At 37.8% G+C, this 24,373-nt stretch overlaps 1 protein-coding gene across 3 annotated transcripts in view; it reads right to left on the reverse strand.

Moving 5' to 3' along the window:
- LOC129727083 (sodium/potassium-transporting ATPase subunit beta-2-like) overlaps positions 1-24,373 on the reverse strand; it is a 104,944-nt gene that overhangs the window by 71,880 nt on the left and 8,691 nt on the right. The window contains exons 1-2 of one of the 3 annotated variants that reach the window (XM_055684515.1): positions 3,157-3,171; positions 2,606-2,764 (exon numbers count right to left, since the gene is read on the reverse strand). The exons of 1 other annotated variant lie outside the window; for it this stretch is intronic. In XM_055684515.1, the coding sequence (XP_055540490.1) occupies positions 2,606-2,753 (148 nt within the window). In that variant the 5' untranslated portion in view covers positions 2,754-2,764; positions 3,157-3,171. Of the gene's footprint in view, positions 1-2,605; positions 3,306-24,373 lie in introns of those variants that run through there. One more of the 3 variants, XM_055684513.1, reaches the window with a different exon arrangement.

A 24,373-nucleotide genomic window follows, 5' to 3' on the forward strand; every position in this document is an offset into this window, starting at 1 on the left:
TCTTCTACAAAATTGTTACATATGATAAAGGGTTTATTGAAAAATTATCAAAAATTAGAATGACTAACATTTTTGATGCAATCAAGTATCTAACTTTTTTATCTTTGTAGACAGAAGAAAACTTTGTTCTACAATGTTATAGTTCCGTTAATTTCAAGTAACTTTGCAAAAAAAAGTTATTCTTTATCTTTGAAAACAACCGATTTATATTGAAAAACACATTTCGCGCTCTAACTTCTTTATTTCTAGTCTTGTTCGTAGCTCTGATTGTCATCTCATCTCAAAACTGTCTTTGAACGAGAGCTTTTAAGAGAAACAATTTGCAATGCTGACATCGTAAATATCTCAATTTTACTCAAAGTTATTAAAATTCCTTTTCAAAAAATATGAGTTTTTCATTTGTATGTCATTTTTTTTTTGAGGCAAATATAAAAAATATCTCTTGGTCCCATTTTGAAGGGCAAACTTGACTCTATAAATGGAGGAATTTTTAAAATTATGTTATATTTTAAATTTGTGTAACACAATTAACAATTTTTAAAAACAAGACGAAAATTTCAATAATTTTATACATTATGCATAAAAAAGCACCCAGATTTATGTGTTGGTATTTTTTCTTATTACTAGGAATAATTACCTTTAATTTGATTCAAAAAGATTGAAAATCGATCAACTGGTTCAAAAGTTATGAATTTTTCGAAATAAAATATAGCCATTTTTTTGTGGTCACCCTATTTCGGAGATAGTCCCCCTAACAACCCAACGAAACAATATGAGTTCGATTATTTTCAACATAGATCCATCCCTGCGATTTTGAGCACAATTGAAGCACTTTGCGTGACCAACTTCGAAATAGGGTAACCATAAAAAACGACTGTGTTCGATGTATTTAATTTAAAAAAAAATCATTACTTTTGAACCAGTTGATCGATTTTCAATTTTTGGATCAATTTACAAGTAACTATTCCTAATTATCAGAAAAAATACCAAAATACCACCCAATAAATCTGGGTGCTTTTATATGCATAATGTATAAAATTATTGAAATTTTCGTCTTATTTTAAATTGAATTCAATTTAAAAAATAATATATTTTAAAAAATTCCTCCATTTATAGAGTCAAGTACGCCCTAGATTTTTTTATGTTTGCCCCAAAATGAATGACATACAAATGAAAAACGCATATTTTTTTATGAAAAATATTAATAACTTTGAGTAGGATTGAGATATTTACGATTTCAGCGTTGCAAATTTGTTTCTCTTAAAAAGCTCTAAAAGTCGTTCAAAGACAGTTTTGAGATGAAACTTGAAATAAAAAAGTTGAAGCGTAAAATATGTTTTTTCAATATAAATCGGTTGTTTTCAAAGATAGAGAAAAACTTTTTTTTACAAAGTTACTTAAAATTAATGGAACTATAACATTGTAGAACAAATTTTTCTTCTATCTACAAAGATAAAAAAGTTAGATACTTGATTGTATCGAAAATGTTGGTCACCCTAATTTTTGATGATTTTTCAATAAGCGCTTTATTATATGTAACCACTTTGTAGAAGAAAGTTTTTCTCTAAAATGTTGCTATAGAGCTCTCGACTCAAATTTCCCCCATAATTTGGTTTCTGGACCATTGTGCATTCATTTGTAATTTATAAACTAAAATTCGCATCTTCAATAATTTAAAAGTCAGGCGTCAATTTTACATCAAAATATCACCCAACGCGCGAAGTTTCACTGAAACCTGAACTCCACAGACGAGTTTGCGTAAAATCCATGTTGTAAAAGGTCGCAAAAATAGACGATGTGAGTAGTTTTTAGTATGAATTAATTAGATCAAACGACTTCTGCGTCAGATGACTATAAAACCAATTCTGATAACGGCAAACCCACTCAAATCCTTGACCGTAAAGTATACAATGTTCGAAGCTCGATTGGGCTTTGGCAAATAAAACTTATTGGCGAATTCGATAAGAGACACTCATTCGGACGTTTTTGTTACGACTAATTGCACCCACAATAAATACGACGTGCTCTAGATTCTAACTGCAATGTATCACTCATTGAAATTGTTTCAGAGAAAAAAATACATCAGATAAAGTCCGCTTCTCGTCTACTATCTCAAGCCTGTCAGAGTTATTGCAGTGCAAAAGAGTTGGTGCTTGCATTGCGGGTTCCGCCATGAACATTCAAAACAGATTTGTTGATAAACCCCGCGGGGCGGCATTCGGAGCAGTAACGATAGGCACGGATAATGACAGCTTTTGCAATGCAAAACCTTTCGACTTAACAGTCGTATAGTTCTCCCAAGGACCTTGCCAAAATAATAGAGAAATTATAAATAGGTATGTAAAATTCCACGCGTAAATTTCTCGAATATACATAGATATGTTCTCTGTTCCTCACCACTACTAGTGCAGGAGGCAGCTTGGCAAATATTTTGCTTTGTGCTAACGCAAAGTAATTTGCATGCAAGGCATCGGAATTCGCATTTTTCGACAGATCGTTAACAGCAGGCGATTAATATCGGCACCACAATGGTTCGCAACCGGAGATTCCAGTCCTTTTGCTAGGGTCTAATTTCTCCTGGTGAATTCTAAGCACAACCACTTACCCCATGATCCAGCGGTACGACCGAGAACTGTTCCTTCGTTGGAGTTGTAAAGAAACTGTCTGAATGGAATTGGTGGTGGTTTCTCTCGCAGAAACATTTGCTTCTGTTCTTCCTCTGCCTTGTCCATAGGAGACATTTGTTTCGACATGTTGATAGCTGCTATTTAAATTTTATTAGATAAGCAAACGGTTTTAATTGTAAATCCTATCCAAATGATTTGTTCTAACTTCGTTACACGTTTGAGAACCTTGACGGCACTCACTTCAAGGCCCCAGAGGAAAGACTCTGTTTGGTTCACGGGATAGGGTGTGGATTCTATGGAACTGATAGAAAGAAACACTGCCGCCTCGACGGTCTTTCACTTTACTGAAATTGAATTTCAAGTAATACTGGGCCAAATTTAGATCTCCGAAACCAAACTCGCGAGTCACGTTAGCTTCTTTTTATGTCACTCCAACATTCAGCGAAAAATCACCCCGATATTCTTCTCACGCGCGAAAAACGACGAGAGATGGGAAATTATAACGACCGAAACAACCGTGTGTACCTACTTATTCAGCTAACGAAAAGGCGTGAAATGGGGTGGGAACTCTTATTTATAACAAGACAAAAATAAAGTTCAACTAAAGATAGATTCTGTCTCGAAGGGAGTTCCCAATCCGCGAAACCGTCCAAACAGGTCTCCGATCGTGAAGAAACTGTACGTATTGTTGATGCTTTAACGATCGTTCTGCCAGTAAGCAACTTTTTTCTTCGTTGCCCCAACCATCGTGGCAACACCAACACAACCAACCGCCAGAATGTAGGGTCACCAACTTAGACTGGTGACAGGTTGTAAACCCCTACCCAACAGATGGTTTTGTGAGGTTTCCACCAAGGAAACAAATTACTCACAAGTTCATTCGAATCTGATCACCCTATCGGAAACCAACACGCTGCCACACGTACAGGTTGGAAAACCAGTTTTCATTGTACTGGGTGCGCTTTCTATTCCTCACATCCGCGCACTTTGCAGCGGTATGCAGAGTTCATTGCAACGACACACGAACACCACGATCCGTGGAAACCCCTTTACACACGCAGTCAGAACTTCGGCGGCACACATTGGCAGGAGTTTTTCCTTCACTCCATGCTACGCATGTGTAACGAAAGAACGACAGAACAACGCATTGGCGGTTTCGTTTTCGTCTTGGCTGACCGACCACCAGAAAAGGGCCAGAACGCAGAAGTGAAGCATAAACGTTAGGTTCTAGACCTCAGGTAAGCACCGCTAATAACGGCGACGGGTGCTCCACCCGATCGGCCGGAGTGCGTGTGGTGCATATATACAGACAGGCACGTTTGCGAATGAATCGTTTTATTGTGAACGAATGAATATGCGAGTGGTGAACCTACACCAGTTCCTGTGGGGTTTTAGTCAGCCACTAGCGATGCGGTGTAGCTCATCAGCTGCAAGCCATCTGCATTTGAAAGTTTACAGGTTGAATGAATTTGTCGATATATGATATGAAGTCGATCTAGTTAATGCTTCAAGATCGTTTGATTCTTATCGTAGCATGGCATGGATTGTTGCTTGTACCAGGTAAACTTCAAAATAACGTACATTTAAAATTAAAAGTTTTACGTTATTTTTTTTTAAATTAATTGCAAATTTAAATTATTGCAAATAATTTTATAGGAAATTCAATAACAAAAGCTCTACACAATGTATTTTACACCGGCATTTACGCAGATAATTCAACATTCGTCAAGTTGTTCTTAGATAACATATATTGGAAATGTTTAAAAAGAATCGTTGAAATAAGAAATATTACTGGAAAAATTTTCTAATGCCATCACTTGGTAAGAAAGTTGTTTTTTTTAACTGAAGAAAAGACTGTCTACTTAAGTATAGTTTTCATTTCCAGCACATATATTATTTTCATTGTGCATTTGCTTCTTTTAGACTGTTGGATGTTTTTTTTTTGTTTCTGAAAAACTTGACTAACTATTTGTTGAGTGCAATATTCACATAAAAGCACATGAGAATATTTTTTGTACTTTTTATCAAAAAAATAAATAAATAAATAGAACGCAGAAGTTAGAACAAAAATCTATATCCTTGCATAAATTAACTCAGGGACTCATGAAGCTTTGCTTATAAAAAATGTTCTAAGCATTAGAGAATTCCCTAACAGCGAGAAATCGGTAATATTGCTTCATAAGAAAGTGCAATCTACATTAAAGTTTACTAATCGTGTTGAAACAAACCCTCAAACGTTTCTTTTGTACAATGATTTTATTGCCTCTAACGATGAATTGGAAAAATGTAACCTAGGAAAACTTCCCAAAAAGTGCCATGAAGCAATAACAATATTTCCAGGATATGTGTCTGCACAAATAAATATCGATGAAGTCAAGAAGTTCTGAATTGGAAAATAATTACAACAAACTAAAATTATATTGTTATATATATATATATATATATATATATATATATATATATATATATATATATATATATATATATATATATATATATATATATATATATATATATATATATGTGTGTGTTTTGCGTGTTTATCCAAAAAAAAAAAATCAAAGAAAAAAAGAGAGAAGGGAAACTTGTTTCAGATGTTAGCCTAATATTAGTAACGACAGTTAAGACGGGAAAATGGAAAACTTATAAGAGTAACAATCTAAATAAATGCTATTTTAACCGACGGAAAACAGAAAACCATTATAAAATTCATTAGAACAAAATTAATGTTTCAAATGAAAAACGAAGAAACAAACTGGAGCTGGGGTTTAAAAAGTGGTTTCGCACTTTGAATTTTTATCACGGTTCATTTTTTTATCATACACAAAATAAAGGTCGCAATGAATGAGTCTAGGCGATCGACCATTATTTGTTGTGCAATTTCTTATGTAATAGAACGAGAGATCTTTTGAAGACTCTAGTTATCAAATTTAAATTAAGGAATGCCTTTCCTGTATTCACAAAGACAATGATCAAAGCAAAGATTTTCCGAGAATATTAATTACGTTAGGTGCGCAACTAAGATCTCGCTGTTTTTTTTTAATAAAAACTAGCTGACCCGGCAAACTTCGTCTCGCCCATTTTTGTGTTTAATTTAATAACTTTAAACATTTCAAATTCATTGCTTCCTTGCGATTTCTTTATAGTCTTCAAATGTACGACGAATCGGCCATAGGTTATGATCAAAGTCAAAAGGCAAATCATTTCGGAATGATAACATCCTCGACTTTTGGCTTCTGTACATCACCTCTATTCTGAAAATATCCATATTGAGTGGTATTCGATCATCTTCAGCTGTTTCTCTGGCATCAATCTGATTCCAGAAATACCCATATTGGGTGGCAGTTAGTAATTTTGTTGTTTTCCAGAAACTGAAAGTGGTCAGCTTTAAATACAGAATAGTGTCCAGGGTCAATGCAGGGTTTCTATGCATCATCTCGATTACGGAAATATCTATATTAAGTAATATTCGGTCTTTTACGGCAGTTTTCCCGAAACCAAAAGTCGCCATCTTGGATATCAAAATGGCATTTGGAGACAATTTCTGGCCCCTGAGCGTCATTCTGGTTTAAAAAAAAAACCTATATTTGGTGTTATTTGGTCATTTCCGGCTGTTATCCAGAAACCAAAAGTAGCCATTATACAATTCACTATGGTGTCTGTGGTGAATTTTTGGCTTCTGATTCCGGACATACTCATAGCGGGTGGTGTTTGATCATTTTCGGCTGTTTTCTAGAAACTGGAAGTTGCCATCTTACAATTCAAAATGTTGCCTAAGGTCGACTTGTGGCTTCAGTGCACCATTACGATTCCGGAAATATTCATATTAGAAACCGGAAGTTTCCATCTTAAATTTGAAAATGACGCCGGGAGTCGAGTTTTGGCTCCTGAGCATCGACTCATTGTAGGCTGTTTTTCAGAAAACCTGGCTGAAATATCTGTTTAATTTGTATGGGAGACCTGCTTCCCCTTCCAGAGTACGGAGGAGTATCAAACCACCATAGAAACTTATGTTTGATTTGTATGAAGGCCCTCCCATCCAGAAGTGGAAGGGGCGTCGAACCACCATTAACATATTTTTCGCCCCCAAAAACCTCCACATGCTAAATCAGAATTCACGATTGGTTCTGGAGTTGTGAAAAAATTTGAATTTCATTTGTAGGAAACCCCACCCTTCCAGAAGAAAAAGGGGTGTCAAACTATTTTGGACATATTTGTTACCCCTAAAAATATTCACCTGCCAAATTTGGTTCCATTTACTTGATTAGTTCTCGAGAATGTGCAGAAACTTGTGTTTAATATGTATTGAATTCCTTCCTCTCAGCAGAGGGAGGAGTGTCGAACCATTATGCATGGGCGCAACTGAGGAAAATTTCTAGGGGGGGCTAGTTTTCATGTATGTCACTTAAAAAAGAGAAAAAAGAGTTTGAATATGCTTATTTAATAACGCTTAAAATAGTATCGTAAAAGCAGAAACAAATCACTTAGGGATAGAATCTCCGAAGATGTACTGAATATCTTGAACACACCGTCAACGCCAAGCTCTTTCAGCAACACTGATTCGTTGTTGAGGAGAGCCAGATTTGGTAAACGGCTGGGCAGTGTTTTTTAACAGTTCACCCGTACTAGTTAGATTAAAATAGAGCCCAGTGTGGTTCAAGGCATAATGCCCTATTCCTACCTCCACGTGGTACCGACTGGGATACGAACAACTAAGGAAAAACCGTTGAACCGGTGGGAACTTGGTCGTATGCTGACAGGAAGGGGTAGTTGTTCTCCTTAGAGAGCAGCTTGTCTGCGCGTCTACCCCACAGGCTAGGGGCGGCTCAAACAGCGACTGATCCGGACCGGACGGTTGAACTATGAAATGCGGTGTCTCGCCAGCTACATCTATGGGGGCAGCTCCGTCGCGAGACTAGGCATCGCAGCCCTAGTAAGGCAGCATACTAAAATCAACATACTACGGAGAATCAAGAATTCAAAACCCAGCCGACGAAATAAAGCAGGCATTAGACGAAGCAAATATTTGCTATTTTAATTTTAATACAGAATTTATTTTGTGCAAATAAAAATCGTACCAAAAATAGCAAATATTTGCGTCGTCTAATACCTGCTTAAGGACGACGATTAGAAGCTCATGTACATGTAACAGTAGATCGCTTAACGACCCGGATCCCGGATCGTTGCGCTCCAGGAGCTTTGACGGAAAGGAGAGAAGGTACGGTGGGTTTGTGGCCGCAAGGCACGATAGCTGCTCGCGTAGAGACATCAAGATCGTCGTTGGGGACATGAACGGAAGGAAAGACTTATATAAGCCGGTTATTGGCCCGCACAGCCTGATATGCACCAACTTCGCAGCTTCCCGCGGATTAGCAGTCCAAAGTCCTTTCTTTCCTCGACCAACGTGCAGCAAAACAAATTGACCACGTTCTCAACGACGGCCCGTTCTTCTCAGACATTAAGAACGTACGCACCTATCACGGTGATGATCGGACATTACCATTTCGATACAAAAAACTACAAAACCCTGATATAACCGGTAGTCCTCTACGGAAGTCCTTTTGGTGTTTTCGAACAGAAGGTGCCTATCGGCGAACAGAAGGTGACTATCTACGGTGGAGCACAAGCGGACGACGGATAATGGCGACAGCGCATGAACCATGAGCTACAAGCGCTGCTTGGAGAGAACCCCATTGCACACCTGGCGAAAGACAACAGGTTGCGGTGGGCCGGTCACATCGTAAGAATGCCGGATGACAACCCTGTGAAATCACTTCTCTTCAGCAACCCTACCGGCACAAGAAATTAAAGGGCGCAGCGTGCATGATGGCTCGACCAGATCGAAAGAGACTTGCGAGTGATGAGACGTCTGGGGAACGGGTGAAACACAGCCCAAAACCAAGTAATATGGCGTCTTCTTGATACATCACGAGTCATACAGCTCTCGTCTGACTGGTAAGGTGAGTAAGAGAGCAAGGGTTGAGAATCGATTCTGGGTGCAGAACTAGTTCTTAGCGAATGAATGACGATATCTCAACTTGTGTTGATTTTGATGCTCTGATAAGTAATATGGAACGTAGATATATTGAATACAATCATTCTCTGGGAAATTCTAGGGGGGGCTAAATACCCCCCCTAGCCCCCCCGTAGTTGCGCCCATGCCATAATGGACATATTTGTTACATCTAAAAACATTCACATACCAAATTTGGTTGTATTTACTTGATTGGTTTTCGAGCTTTGCGAAATTTGTGTTCAATTTGTATGGAACCACTCCCTTCCAGAAGAGGGAGGGGTGTCGAACTATCTTAGTCACCTTTCTCGGCCCCTAAAACCCCTATACATAAAATTTTCACGCCGATCGGTTCTGCAGTTTCCAATCCTATATGGATCAGACAGACAGACAGAGCTGCATTTCTATATGTTCAGACCAGCGGTTTTCAACCGGGGGGGAATTCCCCCCTAGGGGGGAATTTAACCGTCGCAGGGGGGGAATCGCGAGTGGAAAAATTTCACATGTAATGGGCTTTTGTGATTGACGGTGGTGCGAAATTTTTTTCATTTTTTTTTTCAAATGTGCTTGTAAACGATAAATCGTCACACACACCTTCACAAGAGATGCTGAATTGTATGCCCGTGTATTGGTGTTCTCCTGCTTCTGCTTGAAACCTGGTCAAAATTAAAGTTTAAAAAGCCTTATATTTTTTAATTACTACAGCTTTTCTTTCATGGTGCCCATAGGGGAGGAAAAGCTTGTAAAAATTATCAAAAGGGGGTGCATGAACTGAAGAAGGTTGAAAACCACTGGTTTAGACAGTTCAACTGATTACCGTGACGGTAGATACCAGTCGAGCGTACTTCTATTTGTATTTAATCTTCGGTGGTAGTTTTTAAAGGATGATTATAAAATAACTGTTGAGATTCACCTGTTTTGAACTGCTGTCATATTATTGTTGTTCATTGCGCCTCCTGCGATCTCATTTCTTCGTTGTATGGAAATTCTATTTTCGTGAATTTTACAATTTTCCTTTGAATTTTCCTAGTTTTCTCGCCGTAACAATTTGCCTTGGACAAAGACGAACACAACAAAACAAAGCCAGCTCAAATCAGACGCTCCGTTGTAAAGTTATGGGCGGTCGCACATATATGTAACTTTATTTTATATATAAGAAGATGCTGTTTTATCTTGCGCTACGCTAGATACAACTTCGTCCCATCTTCCTGGCATAGCCAAGATGCTTAACTTAAGAGGATATATACCTTTTGTAGTTTTCAAAAAATCGAAAAAAAAATATTACATTATCTTGAACTACAACATCTTGATTACATTTTTACAAATTTTCATAAAGATCTGAGCAATAGGGAGAAAGTTGGAGCGATTTGCAACACGCCTCGCCACGGCCGCATAAGCTAAACTTGAAACTTAAAACGCGATTATCTCGGAATAGTGTTTTTCGAAAAATGACTTTGCGGTGATCCTGATTGCGGGAAAACTACGGAACCGATTTCCTTCTTTTTTTTTCTTCAATTTTCGTTATTAAATTCGCCGGTCCTTGAACGATCGCTTTTTAAAACATACAGTTACATTTTGCCACAAAAAAAACTTTTAATCATTTTTTAGCACTCAAAACGTGCATTTTTTGGGAAAAACGTTCCCGTTTGCACTGAAAACAAAATACTCATAAAAGCGATCGTTCAAGGACACGGCACACTTCTAAACTAATGAAATAATACGAGTTTCGCCTTTCTCCTAGAAAGGTATAGCAATCACTTGCAAAACCGAAAGTATAAAAGTGCTCCAAAGGGCCGAATGGCATATATCACCCGACTCAGCTCGACGAGCTGAGCATTTTCTGTATGTGTGTGTGTGTATGTGTGTGTGTATGTGTGTGTGTGTATGTGTGTGTGTGTGTGTGTATGTGTGTATGTGCAGATTTTTATTCTCACTCACTTTTCTCAGAGATGGCTGGACCAATTTTCATGAAATTATTTGCAAATGAAAGGTCTCTTTGTCCCATAAGACCCTATTAAGTTTCATTGTAATCGGATTTTTAGTTTAGAGGTTATGTTTCAAAATTTAAAAATCATGAAACATCATTATCTCAAAAACTACACAACCGATTTGAACAAAATTGATTTCTAATGAATTGGCTACCTGAAAAACTCCTAACTTTTGAATTTCATAAAGATTGAACTTGTGATTCAAAAGTTATGACAAGAAACGTGTTTTGAAGACTACTTAATCTCACTCATGTTTCTCAGAGATGGCTAAACCGATCTTCATAAAATCAGTTTCAAATGGAAGGTCTAGTTGCCCCATAAGACCTTATTGATTTGTTTTGCAATCGAACTATTACTTTGCCTGTTATGTTTAAAAATGAGAAATCCAGCTATGAAAAGGAACATATTCCAAAGACTACTTGAACTCACTCACTTTTCTCAGAGATGGCCGACCCGATTTTCACAAAATTAGTGTCAACTAATAAGTCTAGCTGCCTCGTAACACCCAATTGAATTTTACTGTAATCGGACTGTAACTTCGTCTGTAAAGTACTAAAATGTGAAAATCGCGAAACTTCATTATCTCAAAAACTGCACAACCGATCAATATTATTATCAGATGAGCGGGCTAGTTAAGGGTTAACTGATGAATTATGATTGAACACGTGGTTTCAAAGTTTGGCTGCCCTATACGATCCCATTTCATTTGATTATAATTGAACTTAAGCCACCGTTACGTATTAAATTGTTAATAAAACAATGAAAGTCTATTATTTCACATGACTTATTTGAACATAACTAGTGTCATACGAACGAGTCATCTCTTAAACTTACAAATAACAAACTTCATAACAATTTGATATGTGGCTCAAAAGTTATGGAAAGAAAAGAAATTCAAAGACTATTTAAAACTATACCTGCTTTGATTGATATATTTATGTCGAGGATCTTTTTGAACTGGAAATTTTCTCGACTCAGCACTGGGGCACGGTGTATCGTTGCACTTATCCCACACATGCAAAATGTGCCAGAAACAATATCCAAAATGTTGCCTGAGGTCTGAGGTATTTGTTACCACTAAAAACATTCACCTGCCAAATATGGTTCCATTTAGTTGATTAGTTCGCGAGATGTGCAGAAATTTGTGCAGAAAATTGTGCTTCCATAAGAGGGAGGGGCGTCGAACCATTATGGACATATTTATTACCCTTTAAAACATCCACATGCCAAATTCGGTTCCATTTGCTTGGTTTGTTCTTGAGTTGTGCAGAAATGTATGATTCATTTGTATTGGACCCCTCCTTTCGAGAAGAGGGAGGGGTCTCAAACTATCATAGGAACCTTTATCGGGACCAAAAACCCCTACATACAAATTTTCACGTCGATCGGTTCGGTAGTTTTATTTATTGGATTGAAGCGTTCATGTAAATCTATTTTTACAAATAAAAGTTTGAATGAGAAAGGCTGGGTCTGACCGCTAGGTGGATTAATTTAGGTTTTTGAATTAAGTTGACCCGCTGAGTCTCTATCAGGATCACCGCAAGCCACTGCGAAAAAAATAGTTTCGGGGAAACGGCCGTTTCTCCAGTAATAATTGTTATATCTCAAAATCAAACGTATTTTTTTGTTGTTGATAAACTGTACTTTCAGAAAAATACCACTTGGAAGCAATAAAAATGGTGCTATGCACTTAAAAATAAAGTCAAACTTCCCTCATTTTTCTCGACCTAAAAGGTATATAACCCCTTAATTCCTTGGCTTCAAATGCCTTTGTCCTACCTTAAAGGTGTCTTCAAAATAATTGTTTGTATAAAGGTCCAGCATAATCTCAATGTTCAACAACTATCTAAAGCATTTTATGATAAAATGTTTGGAATTTGAATCAAAGCCGAATTTTTAATTCTCCTTGTTTTCATGTACAAAACATGTATGAATCCTTGCGCAGGGGCAGACACGCTTCATTGCTAACAACAGAGATTCCAGGCACGGATATTAAAAATGATTTCCAGAACAAAATCAAATCCGCAACAGCTGAGAACTGCCGAACGGAACAAAATCAATTCCTTAGAAAGATCAAAGGTGATACAGAAAAATGGACTGACCGACCCTCACACAGAGACCAACAGATTCTCTCCCGGCTTCGAACAGGACATACATTGCTAACACACGGAGGGCTCTATAAAAGCGGTCGCAGAAACAAATGCGACACTTGCAATTACCCACTAACAGTCGAACACATCTTGGTGAATTGTCTAGTTTATCAGGAACTACGAGCAAAACATCAGATCGAGTATTCAATAAGAGATGCCCTCTTCAATGACCTAGTTAAAGAACAACAAACATCAAGTTTTCTACGAGATGGCGAAATCTACGATCACATATAAATTTGTTATATCAGTAATAAGTATCCCCATCAAATGTATATATTAATTCTATTATCACAGAGTGTCGAATGACCACAGGGTTAAAACTACTCTTCAATAAAAGCAATATCTATCTATGTATGAATCCTTAAAAATATGTAGTAATCTATTGCAGCAACAATAAAATTACCAAGATGCTCAACTTTTAAGATCAACGAGAAAACTCATTCCGATTTCTATTGCGAAAAATTACATTATAGCGTCGACGTTATTGGTTTTGATTTCGTTTTTAAACCATAAAATGCTCAGAAGCTTCCGATAATTCACAAATTTCTAGATCATTTTCTGCTTTGAAAACGACAGCAAAACAATCAAATTAATGTGAACCTCAAAAAGCGAAATTCAATATATGGAAAACTGCTGTAACTTATGCTCACCGTATTCTAATATCGGTGTATTGTAACAAACGGAACATATAACAGGGTCAAGACCTTTTGCCCCTTTTTACCCTGTAGGTTCTTAAAGTTATCGACGTAAAAGCTAATAAAGAATTTAAATTTGTAGGGAAAAGTCCGGAAGTGTGCCTCAACGGTTTCTTAGAACGATGTTTCAGTTTGTTAAATGCAACTAACAAAAAATACGTTCGAAAAAACTATATTTTAGATAACTTCTATCAAAAATACTCTACAGATCTGTATCCGATGAAGATAAGAATTTCGTTTAATCAGCATAGTTTCATATCTTTACTTATTTTAAAACTTTGCCAAATAAACCATTACGGAAAAGGCGCTAAGGAATTAAGTTTCTCTTTTTGCCCTCCAATTCACCATTTCAAATGGTATTCGCTCGTTGACAGAGATCTTCGTCTAAACACAAAAGCATGTTGCTTATTTCTCGATACTAGTACAACAAATGTTGTTTTCTTCCTCACATGTATATATTTCATTGATGTTGACCAGGATGCTATAGGGTGAATGTGACATTTTAAATCATTGCAACCGTTACGTCAAGGATTGGAAAAACTAGATGGCTGTAAATCTGGTCGGATGTGGTCCTTTTTCATATAACGCACAGAAAAAAATCGCACAAAAAAATTCGCACAAATAAAATAACCGCATAAAAAAATTCACACAAAAAAAAGTCGCTCAAAACCAGGTTTGACTGTACTCAAGGAGAGATATGCGGAGAGGATGTTGTGAGCCAAAACGACTGTCAAAATCGAAGCCAAAGTAACAAGAAAGGCAACAACACATTGAGAGGTATTACAATCAGGCAAAATAAAGGACGTGTTAATTTTTATACGTTTTTCTTGTTCCATTGCCAAACGATGAATTAAGAGTGCTTCAAAATTGCATTAGCACAGTGATTTTTAACAGAAGGTTGTATGGTTAACAAAATAACGATCAATTGTGGTGAATGTGTAGAGAGAATGAAACGTAAAATTGAATACCTTCACGGTTTTTTCGATGCACTCTTCTATTCTCCAGGACTTGCATCGTCACCACTGGTTATACGAGTCAAATGCAAAAGTTAGTATACATTGCGCAACAGTTGTCATATTGGCGGTTTTGTCATCGCTTATCTCTCTCTGGAGACTCATAGTAGAGGGGGCTCTGGCAGCACGCACAGCTATCGTCAGCACGTGTGAATTGTCTGCTTAGTAAAAGTTTACATTTCAAGTGTTTTTTCATCAGTTTTTTTCTTGCTGAAACTAGTGTGTTTGTTGTGAGTTGTTGCTGCAAGTTGTAGAGGCACTCGAATATGCAATTTTGTTTATTTGCCCAAGTTAATAACCTGTGCAAAATTTCAGCTTAATCGGATATGATTTGGAGGTGCCTCAAAGCGCCTGAAATTTCAGTGTTTTGACCCTCGAAAATTAACATTCCTAATAGAAAATTATGTTCAAGATGCCTAATAAACAGTAAAACGACCACTAGTTTTGTAGCAGCTCAAACTGCAATGTATATATTTTTTTATTATTTTAATGTTTATATCAGTGTATAATATTTTACCTACAGTTTAATAGTTTTTCCTTAACCTCGGCACAAGCTCGGTAGCAAATTATTTATTCCAACACTAGTCTGTCATTTAATTGTATAATTTTAGTATTCAATTTCAGACTTTTAGTATGTAGATTACTCACATTTGTATACAGAACGTCCATCTAATTAGTTAGTCACTAGATTTAGAACCCCTTTTAACACGTGTGTCTTTGCCAACCTAGTTGTAAGTAATATATTAATACTTTTAATAATATAATAATAATTTTATCACTTGATACCGATAAATCTACCGTATGCAACGTTTCTGTAACTGCTTCCTAAACTAATCTAATGTTCACTATATTATTAATTTGCTTTTATCGCTTCTAAATTTCACGCTGCCTCACTTTCTATTGTCTCCTATCTCTCCACTCTCGATGTCAACAATCAATGACCGAATGACCTCCCGCTACTCCAGACCGGCACCTCATAGTTGAAGTTTCTGATCGGGCGTGTGGCGTACAGTCTAGACCCAGTGATGTGAACACACCCCAGCCCGTAACTCCGGTACCCTTCAATGAGGTGTTCCGGATTTACCGTCAAGAACTTCCAGCACTGCTAGGTTTGCCACGCCGCGCCGAAATATGCCTTTGCTTGTCCGTACGTCTGCCTGCCGGACTCTGCCATCTGATCCAACAACTACTTCCTCGACTATACCTCTAGTCCAGCTTTTGCGGTTTTGACCATCTACCACAAATACGAGGTCTCCTTTTTCCAGTTTTTTGTTATCTAAAAACCACTTCGTACGTTTGTTGATCGTGGGTAAGTACTCCTTATACCAACGCTGCTACATCTGATCCGCTAAGTACTGAGACCGTTTATAAGCGTCTCGCAATGCCTTTGCAAAATTCATTGAACCTTCCACATAAAAGTCAGTTGACTTTACGACACCTCGAAGAAAGTGATTAGGAGTTATCGCCGCTGAGTCCTGGGATATGTACGTTAGTGGTCGGCTATTTATCATGTCTTCCGCTTCGGCTAGGGTTGTCAGTAGAACTTCATCCGTCAGCCGACACCCATCGTCGAGTGCTTTCATCGCTTCCTTCACAGACCTAAGCATCCTCTCCCAGATGCCACCCATGTGTGGAGTCCCGGGGGGGTTAAAGTTCCACTTCATCACGCTGTCAACTAGCGAATCTGCACATTCCATATTAATTCGCTTAATCCAGGCTATTAATTTCTTACTAGCTCCCTTAAAATTTGTCCCATTGTCCGAAAAGACTTCATCTGGAATTCCCCGCTTACCAACGAACCGTCTGATGGCCATCAAACATGCTTGTGTCGTTAGAGAGTGTACAACCTCCAAGTGCACTGCACGTACTGCCAGGCATGTGAACAATGCGACCCATCGCTTTTCTTTCCTTCGATTAACAGCAACTTCTACAGGACCCAGGTAATCTACACCAACTGCATTGAATGGACGTAGTGATTTTGTTATTCGTTGGACCGGAAGTGGAGCCATCATTGGAATTTCGGCTTGGCATCGATTTACCTTACACCATACACATTCTTTCATAACTTGTTGGATTTCTGTTCGTAATTTAGGGACATAACATATCTGACGAAGCTCTATGAGAACCGTTTCTCGATTTGCATGTCCAAATTTTTCGTGAAAGTGTTGCACTAACCGTTTAGTCACTGCGTGCCCTTTTGGAAGAATAATCGGAAACTTCATGTTGAACGGTATTTTGTTCGACTTAGCCAACCTACCATTCATCCGAATCACGCCACACTCGTCTAAAATCGGTGAGAGTTTATATAAAGGGCTTTTCTTCCCAATCTGCATCGGTTTCTGATCCGATTTCAGCGTTTTGTTTCCTTGAAGTATCATTACTTCATCAGTAAACGCCTCCAACTGCGCTTGTCGCCACAAAATGTTCTCCGCTTTCAACATTTCGTCCTGCTGCAATGGTTTCTGTACTACGTGGTACTTTGCCTTCAAAAGCCCTTTGTGCTTGTCGGTAGCGATCATCGTGTGTAATGGAACACCTTTTTTCTTGCGTTGCAGATTTGCTATGAATCTAATGACGCAAGCTGTGATCCGAACCAATTTATGCCAGCGCCACGTGACGTCTACATTAATCACAGATTCTGGAAACTCCATCACATCATGATGTAAAAAGTGCGCCTTCATTTCCTCCGCCGTGTTTTCTATCGGCACTCGTTCCCGCGGCCAGCAATCCTCCGGTTTGTATAGAAATTTTGGCCCCTTAAACCACTCTCCTTCTGACTCTAAAGGTGGACCATGTCCCCATTTTGTTAGTGCATCAGCTTGATTTAATCGGGACGGAATCCAGCGCCAATCTGTTGCATTGGTTGTCTCTAAAATTTCACCTATTCTAAAGGCGACAAATTGTTTATATTTCCGTTGATCGGAACGTAGCCAGCTTAGAACTGTTTGCGAATCCGTCCAAAGAACGCAGCGATTGAAAGAAAGTGAGTGGTTGGTTTTGATAGTTTGAGACAGTTTTGCACCGAGGGCAGCTCCTCTTAGTTCTAGCCTAGGAATGGATTGCAACTTGACTGGTGCTACTTTTGATCGAGACATTACCAATGAACATTTAATTGTGTTTCCTACTGACATGCGAGCGTATGCCGCGCAACCATACGCGTGACTACTGGCATCCGTAAAAATGTGTAGCTCCAAGTTGTCAATGTTCGAGGATCTTGTCTTTCCAAAGTATGAACGCGGAATATGGATACGTTCTACCAATGGCAATAGCTCAATCCATTGCTTCCACAAAGTTAAATTTGTGTTATCAATTTCTTGATCCCAGTCGCAGCCAGTTCACCACAACTCCTGAATCAATATCTTACCATGTATAGTGAAACATGAGAGAAATCCCAGTGGATCAAAAAAACCCATAATGCAGCTTAGTACGATGCGCTTTGTTGGGCTCTTACGACCTTGCAAATATTCCTGAAGATCTTCACGATGTTTTGTCGAAAAGGAGAAACGGTCTTGCGCTGAGTTCCAAATAACACCTAGTACCCGCTCATTCCCTGTTTCTTTGTCTTTGTTGAAATGGACATTTTGCATGGGTTTCTGTTCCCCAAGACTGTTGAGAACTGTGTCGGAATTGGAAACCCAATTGCGAATTTCGAACCTCCCCTTTGAGTGAATTAATCTCACTTGCTTTGCGCGCAGGATTGCTTCTTCGACGGTATCTACACTGTCGAAATAGTCATCAACATAGTGTTTTTGAATAATCGCTTCGTTGGCTTCAGGATACTGTGCTGCAAATTCCATCGCATTTCTGTTCTTTACATATTGGGCTGAACAAGGAGAGCTTCTGGATCCGAAAGTGGCAACATCCATCACGTACACCTTGGGTTCGTCTCTGGGGTTCAACCGGAAAACAAATCTTTGCACCCGTCTGTCAGCCTTGCGAATCTGCATCTGATGGTACATTTCGCGAATGTCTCCGCCGAAAGCAATTGGACCACATACATCTGTATGCACCAGGTCCAGGATGCGACGAGCTCTATGCTCTGTTGCTTTAGGAAAAGAATTTCTCGTAAGCTTACCTTGCAGACAGTGCTCACAGACTTGTCGAATTCCGCAGTCTTGCAATTTCAAACCTTTACTAAGCTTCTTGGTTTTAATTTGCTCCAACACAGCCGGATCACGATGTCCAAAACGCCGATGCCAGGTGTGCTGACAATTCTGCAAATGTATAGCTACTCTGCCTAGCTTTGCATTCTGCGCTTCCTTCAGTGCATACAAGTTTCCACTAAGCGCCGCAACAGCTACCACTTTTCCTTTTTGATCTGCAACGATACACTCTGCCTCGTTGAATTCTACCCGAAATCCTTTTTGAGCCAGTTTCCGAACTGATAAAAGGCCACTATCCAAATTCGGAACAAAAAGAACTTCCTCGAACGTTATTTCCCTGATATTTCCTTTATCGTCAACAGCATTGACCGTCCCTTCGTCGATTCCAGCAGATCTCGTGGCTGAGCCATCAGCCAACGCAACTTCTATCTTCACGGTTTCATCAAGCTTCCGGAAGAACGATTTACTGCATGTCATATGACTGGAGCATCCACTGTCAACGTACCAGGACTCTTTAAATCGATTTCCACCAACTGTGAAACAAATCGGGCTTTCATTTTCGACGACTTGTTTAGCTTTTCGTTGTTCATCATGGTTGTTATTTTTATTTCCATCTGCATTTCGTTTCTACTGCAACAATCTACAATTTTTACGGAAATGTACGGGTTTTCGGCAATGGAAACATACTTTTTCTCTGCGTTCCTTACTGTGCAATTTCATTACACGTTCGCCGGATTCACCATTTTTCTCCTTCCTTCTAGGTGCTCACCAAGCAGCTTCTGCTTTACCAATTCGATAGTTTGTTCCTCATCCTTACGATTTTCAAGTGTGGTTACCAACGTATTGTATGATTCCGGTAAACTACGATAACAACTGAGCTTTTCGAAAAATTCTTCCAGCTCATACAGATGTTTTTCCATATCTGCTCCATCCTGAAGATTCAAATTAGTAATCCGACGTAAAATTGATACACGTGACGCCATCGTTTTCTTTTCATGAAACGCTTTCAGCTGCTCCCACGCCTCCCGTGCTGTAGCAGCATTTTTCACCAAGTTCAGCTGGCTGTCCTCGATCAATAAAACAATCGTTGCCATCGCCTTTTGATCCTTCAGCGTCCAAACGGGAGTAACTGGTTCGGGTTTCACTTCACTAATCGCTGACCACAATTCATCCCGCTTTAAAAGCATCTCCATCCGCATTTTCCATATCGAGTAATTGGAATTACTGAGACGAGCAAACAACAATTTTTCAGCCATATTTGGTCAAACGCGACGAGATAAACAAACAGTTCAATAGTTTTTTTTTTGAAACCAACCGAGTAGACAGCGTAACTACTAAAATTGTATCACATCACCGCGATTTTATGCGGATGATACACAGCCAATTTTTCACTGCAACGCCGAATGCGTGTCGTAAACGCCAACTGGCTGATGTAATAATACAATGTGCGCTATGAAAATTCTACTCAAAACGTTTCGCAACTGAACTTCCTCTTCATGCAGCGGGCCTATAACCTGTGGAAAGTAAAACCGCTTTCCACAACCTTGCGCAGGAACATTAAGACCAAACCAATGAAGGCTTATTCCGGACACTCGTGTTTGGAGAAAGACAAACTAAGAACAACAGAGCTAGATCGAAACACGTCTTTATTGCAGTGAGGTATAACATGGAATGTCAAATGAAACTATCTCTTCGCGTAGTGAACCATAAACAGTGGCGGCGTGACGAAAGATATTGCCCCTACCAACGACATTTTGAACTAAATTTTTCATTAGGGATGTCCATTTTCTTTGAACACTTGAGGTACACCTAAATCATGTCCGATTGAGCTGAAATTTTACACAGATCATTTTTTAATGTCAATAAACAAAATGTACATGGTTGGTGATATGACCATTTTCGCTGCCACCCTAGTGTTGATTTTGAGCTCATACCCAGTAAAAATATTCTTACGCCGCACTTAAAGTGCAGGAAAATATCCGGAGTGTAGATTGCAATATCGGGTTTTCTTTCTGCCGTTTTTTCGATTTTCATCATACATGTTTTGTGCGTTTGCTTATGAACATACATTCCCCGTACATACACTTGCAAACGTGTACAGACCATTTTACGAATTGGTGAGGTAGGATACATGAAATTTTCTAATGTTGATGTTTTTACGTGCGTTATGCCAGTAGTTCCATGTTTTCTGTTAAATTTTTTTTTTTTGAAATTCATATTTAATTCAGTTTTGAAACGTCTCGTAAAATGGTCTATAGCCATGTAGGGTCGTTTCTGTTTCGCTCGACCTGTGAATCGTATCTCGGTGCTCCGATGTTTCCACTTTTTGTCGATAACGTTCGTGGTTGTGTGTGAACGTGTGGATGATCAGTTTGGATGACTTTATGCGGTGAATGGTTGTAAAAAGGAGTGACACATCTGTGCAAGAGCTACAATGTTGTTGTAACAACTTATTTTAATTCATGTTTTTTTCCGCAGAAAGGCGCAGAACAACAACTATTGATGTATCATGGATAAGTCTCATAAATGTTCATTACTTCTTTTGGGAACACAATATAACGGACAATTTCCATATGGTTTTTCTATTTCTGTTATTTTCTTGCGATTTCTACGTTAAAAATTTGAAAATTTCAGTAATGGAAGGCAATTGACCGAGATTCCTGTACATGCCCCAATACTTGTTATTGTATTTTATAATTCATTTTTATTAATCTCACATTATATGTATATGATCATATCTATATTTTTACATAAATCGCATTGAATCATAGCCATACTGCCATAATCGCATATTTGTAACATTTGTAAAATTGGTTGTGCGAGCAATTCGCACTCTTATATTTTGACCTTAAATGCTAAGTTCCCAATATATCCTTGCAAATAGACACTTTATTAAACTTTGTATCATAAAGAAAGCACTACTTTACGCAATGTATACATTAAATATTACTTTTGAAGTCAAATTGGTTGAAATTTTTGCAATGATACATTTATGCTGTCACTTTCAAGCTACTTGGAATTTATCACAGAGGAAATAAAAGTTTTTCATGTATACAACAAGCATGAGCTGAACATCAGAAACGTAGTGTGACAATTATGCGGTTATTTACGCTATGTGACAAAACAACTTGGTATTTTTTACGACTTTTTTCACACAAACATAAGCATATTTTTTCAGATGGAAAAAGTACATACTATTCTAAGTATTTCCCAATAAAAAGCACGAAATCCATAAAATGTCGAATGTTACAATTATGCGATTACAGGCAGCATATCACTTATCAAAGTGAATCCTGATCAAAAACCCACCCCACTAACAAAAACTCCCTCCCTTGATCTTTGTAGGGATGTCTCCAACAAAGCAAAGACTACATTCTAACATCACTTTCTTAATTTAGGTTTCGTGCAGCACTGGCACAACTCGAAACTCACAGTTCCAAGAAAAACAGGATTGAAATAGTAGGAGGGTGGTATCCAAGACACGACCGCATAGTTGACGTAGGACTACAATAGTTTTATATTTGCTTTTGAGGCTCTGTTTGATTTGAGTTCGTTTTACTTTTGGCACGGTTCGATTTTGGCACACATGTGCCAAAAATGAGCGAGTTTGTTTAATCACATTTTGTAGTTTTCATGATTTATTTTAACCAATGTAAGCTCAACATCTTCCAAAAGAAAAGTATTTTGGTTCTGTTTGTTGCCGAAGCAGATAACCGGGATAGGTGAAACGTTTCCGGAGATATGACTGGAATATGTTCCGGCAATATAGTGTATAAGTAAAGCAGTACTATGTTTCTAATCAATCGGGTGGTAATACCAAGTATCTAGGTCGTCAGCCGTAATTCATCAAGCGACACTTCAAACGACTTGGAACTAAAACTAGTTCATGGGGTCTGTATTTTGGTTATTTATTTGCAGCACTCTCTTTTAGAAGAAATATTATTCTTTTTAACATTGATGAATATCTTTCATTCTAATACAGTCAATTTCCCCTAATACGCGAAAAGGCAACCTTCTATACAATAATAAATTGAGTACGATTTAGTAAAAATTAAACTTCCTTTTATATCTATTTTATTATATTGTGGAAGATGTTTCACTCATCGATCACAAAGCGGCAAAGATGTCACATTTTTTTTCCTGCCAGTTACAAGCTCATGGAAAAAATATCGATAATGAATTACAGTTCTAAGTAGAAAATGTATATTCACAGAAAATTCAAAATGGACATAGATTTTTATGAACGTGTTAACATTCAATTCAGGTTAATTTAAACATTTTATCAGTATACAGAATCAATCATAAAAACCTAAATTAATCCACCTAGCGGTCAGACTCAGCCTTTCTCATTCAAACTTGTTATTTGTAAAAATAGATTTACATAAATGCTTAAATCCAATAAAAGTATATTCACTCTTTGGGTTCTAAAATATTGATGTTGTAATTGAAGTATAAAATATGAAATTTGACGTAATGTTTGTGCTTAAGAAATAGCGAAATAAAAGAAATGACTCTTAATTTCGAACAATTTAATCACGAGCGATACCGGGAACGTTCAGATAGTACGATATCACATTTAAATCATGTTGAGGCCATATATATTGATCAAAGCAGGTATGGTGTTGAATAGTCTTTGAATTTCGTTTCTTTCCAAAACTTTTGAACAGCATATAAAATTGTCATGAAGTTTGTTATTTGTAAGTTTGAGAGATGACTCGTTTGTATGACACTAGTTATGTTCAAATAAGTCGTGTAATACTTGAGATAATAGACTTTCGTTGTTATACAAATTAAAACATAACGGTTGCTTAAGTTTGATTACAATCAAATGAAAAGGTAACGTATAGGGCAGCCAAACTTTGAAACCACGTGTTCAATCATAATTCATCAGTTAACCCTTAACTAGCCCGTTTATCTGATATCAGTATTGTTCAAATCGTTTGTGTAGTTTCTATACACTACAGACGAAGTTACAGTCCGATTACAGCAAAATTCAATAGGGTGTTATGAGGCAGCTAAACCTTTCATTTGATACTGGAAATCGGGATAACCATCTCTGAGAAAAGTGAGTGAGTCCAAGTAGTCTTCGGAATATGTTTCTTTTTATAACTGGATTTCACATTTTTAAACATAACAGGCCAAGTAATAATCCGTTTGCAAAAAAAATCATTAAGGTCTTATGGGGTAACAAGACCTTCCATTTGACACTGATTTTATGAAAATCGGTTCAGCCATCTCTGAGCAACGTGAGTGAGATTAAACAGTCTCCAGAACACGTTTCTTTCCATAACTTCTGAACCACATGTTCAATCTTCATAAAATTCAAAATTTAGGTAGTTTTTTAGGTAGGTTTATTTTACCAATTTTGTTCCAATCGGTTGTGTAGTTTCTGAGATATTGATGTTTCGTGATTTTTACATTTTGATACATAACTTCTAGAAATCAGATTACAATAAAATTTAATTGGGTCTTATAGGGCAACTAGACCTTTCATTTTCAATTGATTTCATCGAAATCGTTTCAGCCATCTCTGAGAAAATCGAGTGAGATTGGGAGAGCGTCACACACACACATACACACACATGCAGAAAATGCTCGGCTCGTTGAACTGAGTCGAGTGGTATACGACATTGGGCCCTCTTGAGCACTTTTATACCTTTAGTTTTTGCAGTGATTGCTATACCTTTCTAGGAGAAAGGCAAAAAGTGAAATGATAGAAATGACTCTTTATTCCAACTTCAATCCCGAGCAAGGCCGCAAACATTGAAATAGTACAATATCAAA

The sequence above is a fragment of the Wyeomyia smithii genome, chromosome 3 (assembly GCF_029784165.1).
Source record: "Wyeomyia smithii strain HCP4-BCI-WySm-NY-G18 chromosome 3, ASM2978416v1, whole genome shotgun sequence".
In the NCBI taxonomy this organism is placed as follows: domain Eukaryota; kingdom Metazoa; phylum Arthropoda; class Insecta; order Diptera; family Culicidae; genus Wyeomyia; species Wyeomyia smithii.